Here is a 21577-nt window from a genome sequence, read left to right as displayed (position 1 = left end):
GACCCCATGATGGAGCTGACGGGCACCGACCCCTCCGAGCTTGACAGCCAGCAGGAGATCGAGGACTTCGAGGAGAACGCCTACGCCTACGCCGGTGTGGACAGCAGCGCCGAGGCCAGCGTCCTCACCGAACAGGCCATGAAAGAGATGGCCTACTACAACGTGCTATAGCACAGGCCAGGCCACCCAGGACGGGGCAAGGAGGGCGTGGGGCGTGGGGGGAGACCCATGTGCTGCAGGCTGCACCTCCTGCAGCTGAAAAACAAGCTACTGCCCCACTGTCCTGAGCCCTCCCTCCCACTCAGTCGTTTGCACCACTAGGGACTTGTAGACCAAATGGAGACTGTACTACTGGCCTCAGCTGTGAACCAGGCACAGGCCCCAGGCATCCTAGGGAAGGAAGGGTAACACGGGAGGCCCAGGTCTGGGTCTCCTTGGCCTGCTGCTGTGGGAGAAATGCAGATGGGGGCCGTCTGGGGACAGGTCACAAGGGCATAGGTTCTCAAGTCTCTCCAGGCCCAGCAGAGCTGGGGCGGCCCGTGTGGGCAGGGCCATCCTGATGGCTCCTTGGGGCTCCTGTCACTGGAGGGAGATCTCTTGAGCCATGTCTTGTTTCTCCTCTGGACCCTCTCCTGCCTCTAGGGATGTTTGAGCTCCTGTGCTGGTCAGCCTTGCCCCCCACCCTTACCCCCCACCAGCCCCTGGGCTGCGAAAAGCCCAGGCCCAGAGCCCATTCCCCCACCCTGTCCATGGACAGCCAGGCAGGGCCCTCTGCCTTCTACCTCCTGGTGCCTCCCGCTCTCTCCTCCAGCCAGGCGTGCATGCAGCCTGGTCCTGGCCTTAGGAAAGCGGGGTGTAGCCCAACCCCCAGCTACCGTCCTCTCCAGCCGAACCCCAGAAGGCTCGCATCTTACAGCCCTGTTTGGAAGTGGGCGTCCCTAGAGTGGATTTCAGCAAACTGTTATCTAGTTCTGTCTCGAAGTGGGGCACCACCCCAGGGTCCCCCGACAAAGCCAGGACATGCCTTGCGTTAGACACACACTAACAAAGACAGATGGAGGCCCCTTGAGCAAGGGGACTGGTGATGGGGTCGTTGGGGACCAAGAGGGGCTGTCCTTAAGGAGGCCAAGGAGGGCCTATGTAGGGGTGGGGGCCTGGAGTTTTCCTCTTATTTAAGGTCTAATAAGTATCCATTTTGAGGATGGGGACAGCCAAGAGTCAGCAGGGTCCCAGGAAGAGCAACATATTTAAAAAAGGAAAATGAAGACCATAGAGGGAAAAAAAAAAGGTTTTTTGAGCAAAGGGGGATATTTTGAAGGTAATTTATTTTTCTCCTTTCCAACTCTGTGTCACCTATTATCTTTTCTGATGGAGATCATTTTCTTTTTGCCAGCGGAAGCTTTCTCGTGTGCTGTGCGTGCTTTGTGCCTCCCCAACCAAGAGCAGCGTGGCCTGCCCTGGCGGGACTCGGGCTCAGAAGGCACTGTCGGTCTGGCCCTGGGGCTTCAGCTGCTGGCAGGAAGCCTCCGGAGGCCAAGGCGAGAGGCAGGAGGAGGCAGAGCCCAGCAGGCCGTCCACCCTCTCCCAGCTCCTCCGGCTAGTGACTTGCTCTGCACCACCCAGAGCAGCGGCCCAGGCTGCTGCCCCTGCTCAGCCAACGGTTCGCCCCCTCGCCAGCCCGCTCGCATCTCCTCGGTCCCCGCGCCAGCTCCTGCCCCGGAACTGAAGACTGCAGGCCCAGGGTGGTGAAAGAGCATATTCAGGAATGCTGGGGCACCCAGACGCCCACCCACTCGCCCCCTGCGGCCTCCGTGGAGGGGAGCAGGCAAGGCCATTCCCAGAGGCACAGGAGGTGAAGCCGCCAGCTTCAGCCCAGAAACCAGGAAGCGGGGAGCGGCTGGGGAGGGAGGTGCCCCCAAGGCCGTATCCTTAGTGAAGGACCAAGGCAGGCCTCAGGGTGGCTGAGATCAGGACGGAGGGGAGGACAAGGTAGCCTCGGGATCAGGCAGCCAGGTGCCCCTTCCTTCTCTGCTAGAGTTCATGCTAAGCAGCAAATAAGAGGGCTGAGGCTCACGGGAGCCTCGCCCCGACTGTGGCTCTCCAGACCCTGAGGCCCCCCAGCCTCCCAGGTGCCCGCCATGATGACCCTCAGGTGGCAGTGACCCCGTCACTGTAGAAGACATTTTCTCCTGCTGAGCAGAAGCATCATCCCCGCAAACTACCTCTTCCCACAACTTCTTTCTCCCCTGGTACCAAAAAGAACCCTGTACCTCCTCTTCTTCCTCTTCCCTGCCAGTGCAGTGGCCTTGGTCTTGGAAACCCATGAGAGACGGTCTGGCCCCCCGGGTGGGGCTCTCCTCTCTGCCCCCAGCCCCGCCATCAGCACCAGCCCTCTGCGAGGTTCAATACTTGAACGCCCCCCATGCCCTGTGCCTTGGACCTGGGCAAGGCTGAGAGAAGGAAGCAGCACAACTCACAATTGGAGCTGGGTGGGCGGTGGTCTTGGCAAGGCTCCGGTCCCCACCCCCCACCCCACCCCAACCTTTTCAAAAGAGGCGTGCAGCCTCTCGGGTGACTTGGAAACTCCTGGACAAATCCCATTCTAACTTATTTTGACGTGTATACAAACCAACTGTTTAGAAATTCCACTTGTGCAAAGCCCTACTGTGTTTTTATGTTCCTGTTTAAAAGAAGAGAAGTTTACTTAGCAATAATTATAAATAAATGAATATTCTTTAGTGAGGTGACTGCGAGTGCTTCTTTCCATGGTTCTTGGGGGCCCGGTCCTCACCCCTCCCTCAGAAGGAGCTCCCTACAAGGCTTCCCTCTCTGGGGGCCCAGAGGAGCTCCAGCCCATCCTTTGCACTAGAATGGCCACCTGGAGAGCTCCAAGCCCGTGAGAAAGGGGCGCAGGTCAAGGCCCCAGAATTCCCACCACTCGAGAAAAAGCCGCTTCCCCACCAACAGGCCACCAGGACAGAAGCCAGCTCCCGATGCCAGACTGGGCTTCAGAGGCTGTGCCTTCTGGGGAGCTGCCGGCCCTTCGTTACTGATGGGGAAGAGGCCGGAAACCTTGAGCTTCCCCCCAGGAGTTGGGCCAGCCAGAGTCATCACGCCAGCTTTTCCTCCTAGAGCGCCAGGAGTCCAGTGATTACTGAGGAAGAGTGGTCTTAGCACAGAAGGCGGCTGTCAGTGGAGGTGGGCAGCTGAAGCCCATCTCAAAGCTACCAAGGCTCCCAGCTATTGGGTTTCGGAATACAGGAGAGCCCACCCAAATGTGGGAAATGGACTTTGGGTTGCCAAGTATTTATTTTCTCAAGTCAAGATGACACAACTCGGGAATTCCCTGGCGGTCCAATGGTTAGGACTCCGCGCTTTCACTGCAGATCCTGGTCAGGGAACCGAGACCCGGCAAGCCATGCGGCCAAAAAAAAGACACAACTCTTCCCTAGGACATTTTAACACCAAAAGTAGAACATAATCCCTGAATAAAGGATAGCCCTTTAAGTTGGATCTGTTTAGCTTTATAGCAACTTTATAAACTTACTTTTCCAAGTTTTGCCACAGAGTGGTGAAGAAGAACCCAAGTCTGGGACTCACTAGCCTGGACCACATGGGGGCCCCACTCACAGGCCCAGGCCCGAGTCCCAGGCAGCCGTGGGGAAGAGAACTGAGGCGGCCACTGTGTGGGACCTGTTTCAAGGACTGAGAAACAGGCAAATAAAGAGGTCTGGGCACGTTTAGAAAGTTAAAACTATCAAAGAAAGAAAAAATAAAAATATAACCGTACTCTCTTGGAAGTGACAATCTCAAAATGGAAAAGAGGATACAGAAGCCAGGTCGTGCTAGGAAATTCCAGGGAACCCACAGGCCTTCTGCCTGGTCCCCTCCCCCCGGTGGCCCCCTGACTGGACAGAGGCCTGCTGTGACCCAAGGCACCCCGGGCAGCCCCTGGGGGAATCCGCCAGCCCTTTGAGGGCTTCTGCCTCTAGGCCCCAGCTGCCTCCTTCCCCTCAGGGACAAACACAGCAGACTGCTTTGTGAAGAGCTTTTTAGTAGCTAAATATGGCACCATGTGTTCCGAGGGCAATATAAATTACAGTATGCAAAACATACCACTGGCTGAGGTAAAACACACTGTTCCTGCCTCATGTCACCATGAGGGGAAACACACAGATACTTTTAAAAACATCTTGCTTATAAAAAAGAGTGTCCCCTAGAAAGGCCTCCAAAGAGGGGTTGTGAGGCTCACCCTCCGCTGCGGGGGCGTGTCGGGGTTAGGGTGGACCTGTGGCCACCCGCTTAGCCCCAGCCTGGCCGCCACGGCAGCCAGCAGTGCTCCCACCCGCTACTGCTGGCCCAGAGCTTTGTCCAGGTTGCTCTTGATGGTGTCCAGGAAGTCCGAGGTGTTCAGGAAGTGCTCGTTCAGCTTCACACTGCCAAGAGAGCACCTGCACGTGAGGGCCGCTCCAGCCGGGCCCTCTCAGGGCAGAGCCTGAGCTCAGGCATCCGGATGGCAGCCCCCTCGTGCGGTCATGGGGAGGTCTACAGGCCAGAGGCACCTGGAGCCAACGGTCAAGAGGCCACAGCAAACTCGGCAGGAACCCAGTAAGGCCTGTCTTTGCTTTCCCAGGTGACTGGGCAACTAGGTACAAGCTCTCTGGGGAGAAGCTGGGAGATGGGTGCAGCAGGGGATGGAAACATTCTGAGCAGCAAGCCTCAGGGATGGGGACCCACTCACTGCGCCTGGTGTGCGGAGGCTGGCCCGAGCCATCCCCCAGGGCCATGGACCTGTCCTGCCCCCGGCAGCTAAGTTAACTCAGGAGGAGGCCTCTAACAAGGACCCTGGGCTTCTTTCCACCTGACCTCGAGGTCCCAGAAGGCCAGCCCTGCCCTCTACCCCAGGCCACCCACTTGCTGAGGCCATGGATGCAGCCCGCCAGGTCCTTGGTCATGGCTCCACTCTCCACTGTCTCGACACACACCTTCTCCAGGGTCTGGGCAAACCTGCAGGGGACAGGGCAGAGTGAGACCCCAGCTGTGCGGAGCCAGGGCCCATAACCTGCCCAGATCCGGCTCAGGCACTCCCTCTGCACTCACCTGATCAGGTCCTGGTTTCCGTCCAACTTCCCCCGGTGCTCCAGGCCACGCGTCCAGGCAAAGATGCTGGCGATAGGGTTGGTGCTGGTAGGCCGGCCCTGGGGGAAGGGGTCGCAGGGGGATGAAGAGCCAACCAGCCAACAAGAGGGCCACCTGGACACAACTGCCCACCTCTAGACTGACAGGACCAGGCCCGTGCTCCCAGCCTCAGGGCCAGTGGGCTCGGGCCCCGGGGGCAGATGGACATGAGGCCATGGTCCTCGCACTCACCTTCTGGTGCTCCCGATAGTGGCGCGTGACCGTCCCATGAGCAGCCTCAGCCTCAATGGTCTTCCCATCCGGGCAGATCAGCACGGACGTCATCAGGCCAAGGGAGCCAAAGCCTGGAAAGTAGGAAGACATCCTATCGGTGCCGGCACCTTTCCTCAGGCCACTGGGGTTGAGCCCACCTGCCCTCCAGCTGTTGTAGCTGCTTCCTTGCTATGTCTCCACCCACCCCCACCTATAACTGGGAGAACAGAGACTGTTTCAGGCTTGTCTACTCTTGTCCTGGGTCTCCAGGGCCCAGTACAGGGCAGAGGGGCACTCAGAGGTGGCTGTCATCAGCCTGTTAGCATAATTCTGCATCCCCTACCTCCAGGTGCCCCAGAGTCTATGGCCCCCCCAGGGCATAAGATCCCCCAAAATTCTGCCCACCCACCCTGGCTGGTGACCAGGAGGCTCATTCAAGCAGAAAGAATAAAGCCTGCAGCCAGCTGTTTCACAGTGATCACTTTATCTGCTCTTTCAGGCCACTTTAAAGCTTTGTGATTTATTTCCAAGTTTTCCCAAAACCAGATGTCAACCTTTTCTGTGGCCAAGGTCTCCTAGTTTTCAAAAGCACCCCCACAAGCACCAAAATAAGAATTCTGAATGCCCAAGAAAGAAAAAGTGGGCAACTTCTAGAGGAAAATTATTTGGGTAAGAAGTTTTGCTGTTGGGGCAGAGGAAGGGGGAATCCCTTCTCCATTTGCACCTGGGACCTTCACACTCACCAATCTTCATACACTTAAGGGTACCTTTCACACCTTTCTCTTGTCTGCTAGGGCTTTTCATGCTCCCATCCTAGATGGGAATTGTTCTAGTGAGAGGATCACACCAAACTTTTCAAAATAAAGTCAAAGGTTTTTATAAAGCACTGAGACCCTCTGCCGTTTCATCACAACCTGGCGTGGGCTTCACTTTTCTCCTTATCAGGAGCTAGACCTCGCCCCCTCTCACAGAGCCTGGTTTCTCTTCCACTCGCTATGGATACATGTTGCCTCCTCCCACTATCTTTCCTGCTCTCATTCCCAATACAATTGGGCTATTTTTTTCTGTTCTTCCCTAACGGCTTCACGCAGGCTTTCTGCTGCAACCCAACTTGTGTTTCAGGATGCTCTGGGGCCTGGGGGTTTGCATCATCCCCAATTTTCTCCTACATCCAAAAGGTTTACTGTGCAAAACAAATTCTCTGTAATTTAAAAAGCATCCGGTAGCGCTTACTCCCCTTTTTCTACTAGAGCCAAACCTAGTCCAAACCTGGAGCCAAGCAGAGTCACTTGGCCCTTTCATGGACAGGAACAACCTCGGGGCTAACACATCTAGCCCTTTAGCACCTGAATTCCTACGTCCTACTTCCTCTGGAACAGCAGCCTTAGTAATACCCCAGTCCAAAGCTAACTTAGGATCCTTCCTCACTCAGACACCAGGGAGCCCCTGGCCCCTGCTGTCCACAGGAGACCCTGAAATGAGCAGGCAAGCCCCAGTCCTGCTGCTCCGCTACAGAAGTGTTCTCCCCAAAGGAGAAAATCCCCCCAGCTAGGGAAAATCAACAGTCCATCCCTGCAGGGAGCAGGTGCTGCCAGTGTACCCTGGGCCAGGATGTCTGATTGCACGTCTCCGTCGTAGTTCTTGCAGGCCCACACAAAGCCGCCCGAAGACTTGAGGACCTGAGCCACCATGTCATCAATAAGGCGGTGCTCGTACCAGATCTTATTCTTGTCAAACTCGGTCCTGTAGTGCCTGGGAGCAAAAGGGCCTGTTGTGGGGAGAGGGCGGGAGGCTGACAGGTTGGGGATCCCTCCCTGAGCCTCAGAGCTGAGACCGATGCACTGGGACAGCCGTCTCCCTGGGTGGGTAAGGGCGGCTGAGGGGACAGGGAAGAAGGGCCATGGCGTCCCTGAGAAGTATTAAAGGGAGAGGCCATTACTTCTCAAAGATCTCCTGGAAGATGTCCTTGAAGCGCCCATCATAGGCTTTCAGAATGGTGTTCTTGGTGCTCATGTAGAGTGGCCACTTCTTCTGGATGGCGTACTGGAAGCAGCTGTGCGCAAAACCCGAGATGGACTGCAGGGAGAGAGAGGTCCCTGGTGTGGTCCCCCAGGGCGGGCCCAGGCCCTGGGAACGGCATCCCTTCCCTCCACAGGACCCTCGCAGGCAGCCGGGGTTAACCCAGACTCCCTGGAGTGAGCATCTGTTGTTTCTACTGGCCCAGCATCCCCCTCCCAATTTCTGGGACGAAGTAGCCCCACCAACTGCTTTGGAAAGCTACCACCCTCCCCACTTCTTAGACCATATGGCTGGGGTGGGGCTAATGCCCTCAGCCCACCTGCCGGTCTCTAGACTTGATAGTGTGTTCTGGGCTTATCCAATCAGAGCCCTTCCTCCCCTGGGCCTCCATGATTGGCTCAGAGATGGCCATGTGACCCAGGCCTGTACTTTTGCTGGAATCATGAGCAAAAAGGCTCTTTTCCGGGACTTCCCTGGTGGTCCAGTGGTTAAGACTCCGCACTTCCACTGCAGGGGGCACGGGTTCGATCCCTGGTCCGGGAACTAAGATCCTAAATGCCACAGCGCAGCCAAAAAAAAAAAAAAAGGCGGGGCTCTTTTCTGATAGGGTAGCCAGGCTGGCAGCGATAAGCCTGGAGCTACTGGTGGCCATTTCTTCACAGCCTGAGTGAGCCCAACCACAGACGAAAGGAAAGCCAAGAGATGGGGGTAGGGAGGGGAAGAAGTGCTTACCCAGTTTGCTGTAAGCCAAGAGCTGACAACCAATATGCCCCCAAGGACGCACCCGAGAGCGAGTGCAGGAATGGTGGGGAGCACAAGCACCTGGCTGGGCGGGAGTGCGACAGCCCTCCACACCGGGCCCACCGCAGGGCCCTCGGACACACCTAAGATGCATTTCCTCTCAGGCCTCAGACCTTCAGGCCACCGATGCAGGAACAGTCAGAACCACCAACCTGATGTGGCTGGAGATGGAGAGACAGGCGTGGGGGGAGGGAGCCGGGGAGCCGCTGCTCACCTCATCCGTGTTGTACATGCCCATGCCCACGCCACCAGCGGGGAAGCTGTACACCTCCCACTCCTTAGCTCCGCTGCCGTCCTTTGGGGTGAAGATGATCTTGAATGTGCCGGCCCGGTCAGCCACAAAGTCTGTGGCCTTGTACTGCAGAGGTGAGAGGGTGGCTCAGGCCAAGTGCCCCAGATGCAGGACCCAGGCCCTTGGGGCCCCATTCCCACCGTGGCAAACCTGGTCGCCGTGGGCGTGCCTGCCGATGGTGATGGGCTTGGTCCAGCCAGGGACGAGGCGTGGGATGTTTCTGCAGATGATGGGCTCCCGGAACACGGTCCCCCCGAGGACGTTCCGGATGGTCCCGTTGGGGCTCTTCCACATCTTCTTCAGCTTGAACTCTATGAGGACAAAGATGAAGGGGCCCCACTGCAGCCCCCACCTTCCAACCAGAGTTTGAACCCCAAGCAAGAACAAGGATGGGGGTCCTAAACATCATCTGGGGGGAAGCAGCAGCAGAGTCTAGAGTGTGCACGTGGGCTCCCGAATCAGATTTCCTGTCTTCACGGTCCGGCTGTGGCACCAACTCTGACTGTCAGCCTTCGGCAAGTGGCTGAACTTAAGCCATAAAATGAAATTGCTGATAAAACACCTGGCCTTTTGGGTTGTTGTGAGGATTAAATGCATGCATGTGTAAAGTACCTAGAACAGTGGCTGGCACGTGGTAAGGGCTCTGTCAGTTATTTTATATATATACATATATATATATATATATATATATACACATACATACATATATATACATATATATATATATATGTATATATATACTTTTTTTTTTTTTGGCTGCACCGGGTCTTAGTTGTGGCACGCGGGATCTTCGTTGCCGCATGCAGGATCTTCAGTTGCAGCATGCAGGAGGATCTTTAGTTGCGGCATGCATGTGGGATCTAGTTCCCTGACCAGGGATTGAACCTGGGCCCCCTGCATTGGGAGCATGGAGTCTTAGCCACTGGACCACCAGGGAAGTCCCCTCTGTCAGTTCTTATTATTCCCACATCACACTTGGACGTAGCTGTCTGATGAACCTGGCAGTGTACGGCCTCACTCCAGATGCTCTGGTTCTAGCCCCAGCACTGCCACTCACCGCTGGGTTCAGCCTAAATTACTAAGACTGTGACCCTCTACTTCCTTGTCCATAAAGTGGGGATGTATGAATCCCAGGGTTCAGGAGAAATCAAAGAAAACCAGCTGAAAGAGCTTAGCGCTAAAATGATTCCATACCCTGAGGTCGGGAACAACCTGCATGACAGGAGGAGGCCTGCAGAGTTTGGAGATGTCTTGAAGGTTTCCTTAAGGCCCCTCATACTGCAGGAAGTGGGGAGACAGAACTCTGCAAGTTCTGAAACCACCCTTTCTTGAATTTCCCAAACCCAGATCCTTTACCCACACACTGGTGCCATTTCATGGAACCCTCGAGAGCAGCCCCCAGAGCCGAGGACCAGCGGCCTGTCCAAGCGTGGTGGGGCACCTCTCTGAGACCGCTCCACAGCCACAGAGGCAAAGGGCAGACCTGCAGTGCCAAGACAGTGGCGGGACACGAGGGATGTTCCGAGCCTCTGAAGGACACAGGCCTGACACCCAGCACTACCCTGGACAGAGGTGGCCCCAGAGTCTCTCTGTAAACCTGCCTGCAAAGCAGTCCAGGAGGCCAGGGGGGCAGGCTGCCCAAAGAGGCTGTCCTCACTGTGACAGTGTCAGCATCAGCTCTGTGACCAGTGACATCCACACTGGCCAGAGCCACACGGCACAGCAGAAACACCACCAGCCTGGGAGCAGGGGACACAGACCCTGGCCCCAGCTTTGCCACCCCCAACTGTGGAACCTAGGCCAGCCCTCAACCTCCCCTCCCCAGCCTCCTCCACAGGAACCTTGGAGGCTCCGCTGTGTGCTGGGCATTCGCAGGGAGACCAGGGTCACGTCCCAGTCCCCACTGTCCCAGCCGCCCGCCCCCGCGCCCCTCGCACCTTCCACACGGGCCTCGTCAGGGGTGATGGTGGCACACTTGACAGCCACGCTGTACTTCTGGGTGGCCAGCGCAGAGTCGATGGTGACCTGATCATTGGTCTGGTCACGGTTTGGGAGCCCCAGGTCAAAATACTTGAGCTGGACGTCCACATTGGGCAGGATGAGCTAGAGACAGACGGCCGGGGCCTGGCATCAGCCCAGATGACTGTGACTCAGGGGCATGTGGGGACAGTGGCAGGGGACACCCCGTCAGGGCAGGGAAGAGGAAAGGCCAGCGGTGGGCTGGCCAAAGCTGGCAAGAGGCCGGGGCTCTGGAGAGAGGCCGGCAGACCAGGCTGCAGCCCCTCGGAGGGCTCATCCCCTAGCGTGGACCACACACCCCCTGCGGTGGCCCATCAGTTCAGCCAAACCCCAACTCCAAGTGCATCTAGGGTTCTCTATACAGAGGGTTCCCTCTTCTTCCCCACTCAGAAGTGGTGATTCTCAACCTTCTTCTTGGGGACAGGCACATGGACAATGTGCTCTCCCAGGCAGACCCAGCCCACAGCGACTTTGGAGAAGTCAAGGAGCCACCCTGGGAACTGTCTGCCATGGTGGCTCAAACGTATCACTGTCCTCCAACAGACCCCACGCCACGACTCGCGATGACATCCTTGAACCGCTAAGGAAAGGTTAATGATGTGGTCCTCCCGCACTCCGGCCCTGTTCTTCTCTCACTCCCTCAATGATGCACATAGGAATGTAGGAGATCAAGATGATATACTCAACTATACTCCAATAAAAAATAAATTAAAAAAAGGAAAAGAAGAAATTCCCGAAGGATAGTCAATTCATGCTGAAACACGAGTTTGAAAAAAACAAAACAAATGAAAAAAACAAAAAAACGACATGATACAGGGTCAGGCTTGAATCTGCACACATTTTTGAAAACATGCTGGCTTTGGCACGAGCACGTGACACAGATGGCTGAGGACGGTCCCCTGCCTGACGTCATAAGAGCCATGAGTGGTCTGGACATGACAGAAGGATGGATGGAAGGGGAAAAACAGGACTGTTCCTGCCCACCAGGGTGACGGGTGAACCCTGGGGACCCGAAGTGGGGACTGAACACTGAGCCCGGCCGGCCATGTGGAAGGCCGCCTACTTCGGGAGGGAACTACCTTCTCCTTGATGAACTGCCAGATAATACGGGTCATCTCATCGCCGTCCATCTCCACCACTGGCTTCGCCACCTTGATCCTCTTGTCGGCATCTAGGACCAGACACACATAGCACATCACACCCCTGGGGAGGCTGGTGGGGGAGCCCCTCTCCTCTCCGGCCAGACCCACCCTTCACCATGGAGGGAGGAGTGTCAGCCAGGACCCAGCTGCCCAGCATTCACTCCCCCTCCTGCAGGAGCAGCTCCAGGATCACCCCGGGGAGCTGGATCCCCCGCTGAGTCTGGCTAGCTGGGACTAGCCAGATGCCAGCCTGGCCAGTCAGATCCTTTCTCCTGGAACCTGACAACAGAGGAGACCAACACAGAGAATGAGAGCCAGCTGGGGTCACCTTGTCAAGCAGCAAGCCGGGCAGAGGTTGCCTTCGGCTGCTGCCACCCAGTTCCCCAGGGTAGCCTGGAATCCCCTCTTGTCCAATCCCTGCAATTCTATGAGCTACCCCGTGTCCTTCCAAAAACTTCCTCTAACTGTTGCTTGCAACCTGAGAGCCTAACATGAAGTGAGCAGGGAAACTGTATAGATCACCTCCCATGGGCCTGAGGGTGTACCACAGCCTTCACATTTAATCCTCTGAACCACTCCCAAGGGGAGTACAGTAAGTCCCCTACATACGAACCTTCAAGTTGTGAACTTTCAAAGATGCGAACGTGCGTTCGCATGTCCAATCATGTAAGTTAGCTCATGTGTCTGGTGTACATTGTCACATGCTCGCATCCTCTACAAGTGTTTGTGCTTTTGTGTACTTTACTGTACAGGACTGTATAGAGGGCAGTAGTACAGGATCTTTATTTCAAGCCCAGGATGTGAATGAGTGAAACTGCCGCTTGCCCTCCGTCTCCTATTGCTGCCGACCCTTCAGCTCTACCATCTCCCACCTCCTCTCCCTCCTCCAGTCAGTAACTTCTTGCCTGTTCACTCGATGCCAGCCCCTGGATGCCAGCTGTTGCACTGTAATACTGTACTTCTCAAGGTACTGCACTGCAAGATTAAAAATGTTTTCTTTATTTTTTGTGTGTTTGTTTGTTTTTTATGTATTATCTGTGTGAAAAGTATTATAAACCTATTACATTACAGTACTATAGAGCCAATTTTGTTAGTTGGGTACCTAGGCTAACTTTGTTGGACTTACGAAAAATCAGACTTAGGAACGCGCTCTCTGAACGGAACTCATTCATATGTAAGGGACTTACTGTATCATTATCTCCACTTTAAATGTGAGGAAATTAAGGCTCAGAGAGGTTGTCAGCTCACTGCCAAAGCTCACACAGCTTGAAAACAGCAGATCCAGGAAGATCCACACCTTCCTTGATGGGCACCTGGGAATGGAATGCAGAAGCCCTGATCCATGCAGGCTCAGGTCCGCCAGTCCTGCCAGAGATGCATCAAAGGACTGGACGAGTGACTGATCCAGGCCCAGGGAGATGGTGGAGGAGGAAACAGGAGCTGGTGGAGGCTCTTCAAGGAAAGTCTGACTCATGAGAAAAACCAACAGTCTGGGAAGTGAATTCCAAACAAAACGCAAGGAAATCGTCCACGGGACTTCCCTGGCAGTCCAGTGGTTATGACTCCGTGCTTCCAATGCAGGGGGCACATGTTCGATCCCCTGTCGGGGAACTAAGATCCCACATGCCGTGGGGCACAGCCCCCCAAAAAAGAAAGAAAATGGCCCGTCCAATTTATCAGTGCAGGCTGCCGTGGGTGAGGCTTATTGACCCTTAACCTGCAGCAGGGGCACCCAAGCACCAGCACGTGCCTCTGGCCACAGCCTTGGAAGAAACAGCAGCTGAAGAGCACGGCAACAAGATCTATGTGAAACCTACAACCCTGCCTCAGTCACCCCAGGAAGTGTCACCTTCTGCTGAACCCCAGATGAAAGCAGGGCCCTGTCCCCAAAGGGGCCCTGCTCAGCCCTTACTTAGGGCCCATTTAGTCTTATGTTACACACAATCCTTACAGATGTAGCTATGGGTCTTTCAACTCACCGAAGATTAGACACAGCAAATCAGAAGAGGGGACAGGATGAAAAACCCAAGTGACATCTGCTAGGCTGACAGCAAGGGACAGAAGCCTGTGAAAAGCAGGCCTAGAAAAACGAAGAAGCATGGCTACCTAGGCTCATGAAAACAAAAGGGACCAAAGCCCAAGAGACCCCAAACACATCACTGTCCTACGAAACACACCACTGCCATGACTCATGATGACATCCCAACCCGCGAAGAAAAAGGTGAATTATGTGCAGCAGAATAACTCACTTTCCAAAGATGTGCAAACAGATTTTTTTTCTTCTTAATATAAAAGGGAAGAAAAATGAGACCCAGGAAGCATGGCGTGTGTCAGGGTCAGGATAGGCCTCATCTGTGTCCCAGGGCCCTGGCTCAAGTGCAGCCTCTGGACGCCCTTGTGGGCCATATGTAGAGAAGCAGAAAGCAAACACAGACTCAAAATATTTCATTCCCCAGAAAACATGGTGGACACGGCTGACACCGCTTCAGCTCTTCCCAAGATGCAGTGGGGACTTTGGACCCAAGCTACTAAATTCCTTCAGCATTTCTGGTCTAAAGCTTGAGTGGAAAGGGCTTTAGGACCTGCAGAAAGTCTGTTGGGCTGTTGCGAGCTAGCTTAGTTTTTAGGAGCATCTTCTATGAGTTAATGTGATGAGAGCCAATCAATTTTTTTTTTTTTTAATGTACCAAGCCTACAGTAATCAAGTTCCCTAAGTAGAGGTCCATTTGGGGCCAGTCCTAAAGGGTTCAGCCTCAGCCTGGGCTCTGCTCAAGCTTTGGGGTTCAGGCACAGCAGCTGGTGTCTTTGGACACCACACTCCTCGATGGGGGAGCTCAATATCAAGATCACAGCAGGCAGCCTTCCCAGCTGTGTATGCAGGTGTCAAACCCTCAGAGACCACAGGGCCCACTTATTTACAACCAGGTGCTAAGGGTAAGCACCCCTTCCTGAAACACCTAAACACAACAATGCCTGTCCTCAAAGAGTGAGTATGGAAGGGAAAATCTATCAGTAATGGAGAGAGCAAGCAGCGCTGTTATCAAAGTCAGGTGTGCAGCCTCCCTCAAAGCAACTACCCAGAGGAGCTGAGGACTGGGGGCAGTGATGTGAGTCATAGCAGCAGAGGCTCATTTTGTTTGGCCCAGGTCGTAGGGGTTTTCTTTAATGTTGATTGGTGACCAAGGCTTAAAAATCAGGCAATTTCAATAACAACAAAAAAACAAATAACCTGATTAATAAACGGGCAAAGGACTTGAATAGATATTTCTCCAAAAATGGTCAATACGCTCATAAAAAGATGTTCAATGTCACTAATCATTAGGCAAATGCAAATCAAAACTGCAATGAGATACCACTTCACACCCATTAGGATAGCTACTATCAAAAAAACCCAAAAAACAAAAGACCAAAAAACATAAAGTAACAAATGTTGGTGAGGATGTGAAGAAACTGGAACCCTTGTGCATTGCTGGTGAGAATGTAAAATGGTACAGCCACTATGGAAAACAGTATGATGGTTCCTCAAAAAAATTAAAAAATAGGGCTTCCCTGGTAGCGCAGTGGTTGAGAGTCTGCCTGCTGATGCAGGGGACATGGGTTCGTGCCCCAATCCAGGAAGATCCCACATGCCGCGGAGCGGCTGGGCCCGTGAGCCATGGCCGCTGAGCCTGCACGTCCGGAGCCTGTGCTCCGCAACAGGAGAGGCCACAACAGTGAGAGGCCCGCGTATCCCAAAAAAAAAAAAAATATATATATATATATATATATTTGTATACCCATGTTCATAACAATTATTCACAATAGCCAAGAGGTGGAAGCAACCCAAGTGTCCACCAACAGATGAATGGATAAACAAAATGTGATATGAACCTTCAAGAGGAGAATAGGACTCTGGGAACTAACCCAGGAAGTTTAAGAAAAACTTTTCTCCAAAAAGTTAAACTATGTTCATGATTCCAAGTTTTTTTTCCAAAACTGGGCTGCCCACCACTTCAACATGGATGTACTTGCTTTGAAACTAAAAAAGGAAGTGCTTCCATGTTTTAGTGATGGATCTGGACCTACCTCAATAGCTTTTGCCTCTTGTTCTTTTGCTTCAAACTCCACAAAGACAAATTCCCTTTGGATCACCAGTAGACTTATAATGTGGTATACTTATATAAACAACATCACCACCTTTTCCAAATACTTTGTTTGTTTTTTGGAGCAGAAGATCTTTTAATTAAAAAAGCTTCTCTGTTATTTTTAATTACATGCATTATTACTTTTGGTAATTACAATGCAGTTAAACAGCAACAGAGACTTATTTAACCCATTCAGTCAAACTGTGGACCTCATAAGATGTAACACCTAAAACAATTCTCTATCAGCATATGATAAAAACTTAAGGTGCTTGCTCCTATGGACACTTTATGTATTACCCAAATACTTTTTCAATCCAGCTGTGATTAACATTTTTGGGAAATAACTCATGATAAATTAGAAACAGTATTAAATATGTAAGGATTTAATAACTATATCACCTAAGCTTTTCACAATTCCTATACCTTACTCAGAAGGTCAATAGATTTTAACTTGAATATTTTTTTTAATGTGCTATATACAGACAATGGGATTTTATTCAGCCTTAAAAAGGAAGGAATGCTGACACACTCTACAACATGGAAGAACCGTGAGGGAATTCTGCTAAGTGAAACAAACCAGTCACAAAAAACCAAATACTGTCTGATTCCACTTACATGAGGTACCTAGAGTGGTCAAAATTATAGAAACAGAAAGAAGAATGGTGGTTTCCAGGGGCTGGGGGGGAGAGGAGGAAGGGTAGTTGTTTAATGGGTACAGAGTTTCAGTTCTGCAAGATGAAAAAGCTGCGGAGATCGTTGAACAACAGTGTGAATGTATTTTACACTGCTGAACTGCACACATAAAAATGATTAAGATGGAAATTTTTGTTATGCATTTTTTACCACAATAAAAAATAAGAAATTAAAAAATTCTTTAATGTTTAATTTAAACCAGTCCCCCCACCAAAAGAAAAAAAAAAATCGAGAAGATTTTACATAAAAATCCAGTCCCTCTTGAAGAATGAGTCGCTTCGTCCCACTGAGCCCACGCTCACTCCTGGCAAGGATGAAGGATGGGCTGGTATGAGGACAGCCTCTCGCTCCATTCCAGGCCTGCCACGTGCCCTCCAGAGTGCCCCAAGGCATCGGAGTTTGAGACCATGTCTGTTGTTTAGCCACTATGGTGGAGATATCCACACCGTCTGCCCCTCTCTGGGAGACAAGAGGTGACAGGTTACCTGAAATTCAAAGAACAGTGGCTGGGCCTCCCTGAAGGCCTACTAGGGACAGCCGCCATGATCTCTTCAGATGACAGGCTGCACAAACACTGTCCTCTTGGCCAGGGTGTGGGATGGAATTACATCAGTCACAAGAGGCCCATTAGGCCAACTCCTAGCACCGAACACCAAGTAAGGATTTCAAAACCCATCCCCAGGGACTTCCCTGGTGATGCAGTGGATAAGACTCCACGCTCCCAATGCAGGGGGCCCAGGTTTGATCCCTGGTCAGGGAACTAGATCCCACATGCATGCTGTGACTAAGAGTTTGCATGCCACAACTAAGGAGCCTGCATGCCGCAACTAAGGAGCCCTGGAACCGCAACTAAGGAGCCCGCCTGCCACAATTAAGACCCGGCACCACCAAATATATAAACATTAAAAAACAAAAACAACAAAACCATCCCGGTTTCAGTATCTACTTGCTGCTCAAGTAAGTAGACCTAGCCTCCAGGCTAGAGGTTCCTCCCAAGACAGCCACCCTTCCACCCCACTGTCTACTTAACTGAACTGCTTTCATCACATTCCTACCCATGCTGCTGTCAGCAGAAGAGAGGCTGCTCAGCCAGCATGGCCCAGAAGAATGTAGGGGGAAGCCCCCAATTCCAGAGGGCTCAAGAAGGCAGGGCAGCAGTTCTGGAAGAGGCTCTAGTATTTTCTTTGGTGTCATCCTTCACTCCTCCCTTTGTCTCACACCCACATCAAAACCATCAAAAAAACTCTACTGGCTCTTCCATCAAAATTCATCCAGAATCCACCCACCCCAGTACTGCCACCATGGTCACAGCCACCATGCTCTCTTGCCAGATTCTGACTAAGGCCTCCTACCAGGTCCCTGAAGCCAGAATGCTCCTGTTAAAATGTAAATCAGGTCACAACACTCCTCTCAAAACCCTGCAAAGCCGCCTCTTTCACTCAGAGAAGGCCAAAATCCTCAAAAATGGCCTACAAGCCCCCCATGACCTCCACTGCCTGACCTCATGTCCCATCACTCGCCTTCTGCACTCTGAGCCAGCCTTACTTTCTGCTTCTCCAACAAGCAAAGGTGCCCTCCTGCATCGTGACCTTGGCACCTGCAGTCCTCTCTTCCCCTGAACACTAAATGGCCTGCTTCCCTCACTCCCTCAGTACTGCATTCAGTGGGGTCTTTTCTGGCAGCCCTACCCAAACTTTCACCCACACCTTCCTTGCTTATTTGTTCTCCTTAGCTCTTGCCTACTGTCCGTCCCCACATTAGAATTTAAGTTCCATAGGGCAGAAATCTTTGTCTCTTATTCCCAGCTCTGTCCCCAGAGTGTCCCTGGCACAGTGCTTGGCACATAGTAGAAGCACAATATTTGTTGAATCCATGAATGAATGTCAAGTTATGGTCAATTCAATCTGTGGTAAGGACTGCTCTGCCATAACCTCCTCTTTGGATGAAAAGTACTCCCTCCCCTCCCCCATCCTGGGATGCATTACCACACAGAGGCCAGTGAGTCCTCACCACAAAGCTGCACCAGGAGTAGCTCACAGTTTATCATGTGTTAATATTTGCAATCCGCTGGCATTTTAAACATGGTTTACAGAAGTGTAAAGTCCAGGGCAGGCCACAGAGGCTGGCTTCCAGTAATCAGACAGCAGTGTCCAGCGCCCCATCCTGCAATCAGTGAAAGAGGCCTCAGCCTCACACAAAGGATCTGGAGGCAGGCCCCAAGCCTTTCTAGAGGCTTTTCCTCAAAACCTACTGGGCCTAAACACGACTACCCAAAAATAGCTCTGATGGGATAGCTGTGGTCTTATCTGATGTGGATGAAACAAGGCTCAGTGGAGAACACACAACCCTACTGGTGGGTCTGCAAAACTGAACAATCATTAAATAATTTCCTCTGGAATCTAAGAGTGCAGGCAAATCACCAAGATCTGAAAAGTTAAGGGACAGGGTGAGGAAATGAAGAAGTTCCCAGACTAGGAGTTGAGCCAAGGAAGGACAGATAATTCTCCCACTGAGCAGTCTCCCTCACTTCCCCAAACTAACTTAATCAGAACAACCACCAGCAGTCGCTGGAGGCCTATGAGTTGCAAAACTAGAAGGAGACACATGTGGGAATTACCTGGCAGCAAAAACACAAAAGTATTTTAGTCAAAGCATATTCTTTCCTTGTCATCAAGGGGAATGCCAAGTATTCTGTCTCCAGCAGTGTTGCCAAGTAACAAGCTAGCAGAGGTCACAATTGTACAGTCTCATGTCCAACCAAGTTCTCCTCGTTAATAACCAACCCCACTTGGGGGCTTCTGGAAGGACCTGAAACTGACTGCTGTTTTCATGTGTTATCAAAATTCAGGCCTCAAAGGGGCTTTTCTTGTTTGTGTGGGGTTTTTTGTTTCTTTTTTTACCATCAGTGCAGAAAAAAAAAAGGGGAGAACTGGAAAATGTATCTAACTTCCACCATCTTTTGCTGAAGGTGGTGCCATATGGGAAACTTTTTTGGGACCTGGGGACACTTAGAACCTCGAGTTGCAGGGCCGACTCCTTAGAGATAAATCCCATGAGTAGAAAAACGGAAATGCCCCTTTCTCCTTGAAAGGGGAGGTGGGGTGCTGGGGCTCTTCTCAGCTCTGGTCAGCTGCTCCCACACTAGGTTAAAGATTACCTACTCTAGCAGTAAGACCAGCTTGCCTGGGCCCCATCCCCTCCTCCTCACTCCAGGGAGCTGCTGGCCAGGTCAGGATAGGGGTTTCCGTGGCAACAGGCATTCGACAGAGCCAAGGGACCTATATCGTTCCCTGTCTCTTGTAGCTGGCGATGGAGAGCCAGGGGGCCGACCAATGCCAGACCAGGCAGCCTGCCTTGGTAGTGTAAGTTCAGGCTAACTCTTGCTTATTATGCCCTGCTTATTAAGACTATTGTCTTCTCTCCTAAGCAGGAAACTAAGGGTATCACAGAAGCTGTGACGAACAATTTGGGAAAGTGACATTTTGGCGCGGCTGCCGGGTCTCCCCAGTCGGGTGAGCGCGGCAGGGCCAAGGAGCAGCTCAGGAGCGGGCTGGCGAGAACAGACAGGTCAAGCCAAGGAGAGACCCCAGGATGGAGCTTCAAGTGGGTCGACAAGGAGAATGGGGGCGTCCAAAGCGAAAATAAAAAGGAGACTCCACCAACTGTCGCGTAAAAGGCTCCAAAAATAGCTGACGAGGGCCTGACAGCGAGGAGGGATCACTGCGCGCCCGGGTGAGAAGGCAGGGGAAGTGGATACCTCCTCCTTCCCCTCCTTTGTCTGAGCAGGGACCGCGCCGGGACCCTACCTCACTCGCGTGGAGCGGGCCAGGCGCTCCAGTACCCACTCGGTTGCTTTGTCTCCCTCCAGGGTCGCAGGACGGGCAGAATACCGTCCGAGCCCGGGATACCCCCCGCACCCCCTGCAGGAAAGTCTGGGGGCGCAGGGCAGCAGGGCCGGCATCGCCCGGGCCACCAGTTGCCACCTTCCTTCAAGTCCTCCCCCCGCCCCCCGCGACTGGCACGGCTTGGAAGGTGGGGCAGGGGAGCACGTCCCCGTCCGCCGGCTCTTTGTGTGCCCTACCCCGCCGTCCCCGGCTCGCGAGCGTCCCGGGTCGCGCTCGCTGGTCCCCGCCCGGAAGGACGCCACGTCGCGGTGCCAGGCGCGCACCCCGCCCGGACCCTCCTCGTGGCACTCACAGTGGCGCCGCGGCTGCTCTTGCAAGTTGGGGGCTGTCAAGGCTGCCGGCGCCCAGGCCGGCCCGGAACCGGAGGCTCTACAGAGCAAGCGTACAACCCGCAGGTAACCAGCCATCCCGAGCGGGTGAGGGGTCGGACTGGCTGGCGAGCGAGCGAACGAACCGGGGTAGGCGAAATCCTAGCGCCGGCCAGTGCTCCCAGCTGCCTGGCGGCGGGCTACCGAGGCCTGCCAAGCGCGGGCTGAGCGGGCAGGGCCGGGGCGGGACTGCCGGGGCCCGCCACCCTATTGGGCCTCGCCGGGAGGAGGCGGGGCCGGCAGGGGCCGGACTCCTCCTTGGGCCCTGCCCCAGCCCGGACCCCGCCCTCGCGCCCGGCGCGCGCTTCTCTGGGCAACGCGGAAAGCTCAGCGCTACTGAGGCGAGAGAGTGGTGAGACCCACCGGGACCCGGGAGCTGGGGGTGGGAACTGGAGGGTTAGGGGAGCCGTTAGCGAGGAAAAACCCACTCTCCAGGATGCCCTATTTAAACCAGAGTGTCAATTGCTGACACATCAGCTTAAGCCCCAAAAGGCAAATCTGAACAAACTCCTGCGTCCTTCGCGTTGGCTGGGCTGAAACTCCAAGGCGCATTTAACCAGTGCGCGTTCCGTGTTCTTGAACTAAGACCGTGGTCACCTCGGGTCTCCTCAAATTCGCTCTCAGATCCTCCTATCCCCTCCACGCGTTAGGTAGACTGACGCGAGTCAAGAGTTGAAATCCCGAGCTTCCCTGGTGGCGCAGTGGTTGAGAGTCCGCCTGCCGATGTAGGGGTCACGGGTTCGTGCCCCGGTCCGGGAAGATCCCACATACCGCGGAGAGGCTAGGCCCGTGAGCCATGGCCGCTGAGCCTGCGCGTCCGGAG

General features: G+C 53.6%; 2 protein-coding genes across 10 annotated transcripts in view; one reads left to right on the top strand and one right to left on the bottom strand.

Moving 5' to 3' along the window:
* ZNF710 (zinc finger protein 710) overlaps window positions 1-3784 on the top strand; it is a 67874-nt gene extending 64090 nt beyond the window's left edge. For all 4 annotated transcript variants that reach the window (XM_022563971.3, XM_022563972.3, XM_022563973.3 and 1 more), the window contains exon 5: window positions 2-3784. In XM_022563971.3, coding sequence (XP_022419679.1) covers window positions 2-171 — 170 coding nt within the window. In that variant the 3' untranslated portion in view covers window positions 172-3784. The remainder of the gene's footprint in view (window position 1) is intronic.
* IDH2 (isocitrate dehydrogenase (NADP(+)) 2) lies at window positions 3291-20899 on the bottom strand. Of its 6 annotated transcripts, XM_089906803.1 has the most exons (15): window positions 20679-20790; window positions 12852-12977; window positions 12570-12639; window positions 11773-11943; window positions 11602-11693; window positions 10441-10606; window positions 8654-8814; window positions 8364-8569; window positions 7730-7961; window positions 7331-7467; window positions 6992-7143; window positions 5371-5483; window positions 5101-5198; window positions 4915-5007; window positions 3291-4436 (listed from the first exon to the last, which is right to left on the bottom strand). In XM_089906803.1, the coding sequence occupies exons 4-15, from the start codon at window positions 11819-11821 to the stop codon at window positions 4349-4351; spliced, it is 1587 nt and encodes a 528-aa protein (XP_089762929.1). In that variant the 5' UTR covers window positions 11822-11943; window positions 12570-12639; window positions 12852-12977; window positions 20679-20790; the 3' UTR covers window positions 3291-4348. The 6 variants fall into 6 exon arrangements, with proteins under 6 accessions (XP_089762929.1, XP_089762928.1, XP_089762931.1 ...); XM_089906802.1 differs by lacking the exon at window positions 12570-12639; XM_089906805.1 differs by lacking the exon at window positions 12570-12639 and having other exon boundaries at window positions 11780-11943.
* Between the last annotated feature and the right edge of the window lie 678 nt (window positions 20900-21577).

The sequence above is a fragment of the Delphinapterus leucas genome, chromosome 2 (genome assembly GCF_059928025.1).
Source record: "Delphinapterus leucas isolate spDelLeu-1000000601 "Yukka" chromosome 2, BTC_Dleu_Yukka2, whole genome shotgun sequence".
Taxonomy (NCBI): Eukaryota; Metazoa; Chordata; class Mammalia; order Artiodactyla; family Monodontidae; genus Delphinapterus; species Delphinapterus leucas.
This window is presented reverse-complemented; position numbering and strand designations above follow the sequence as displayed.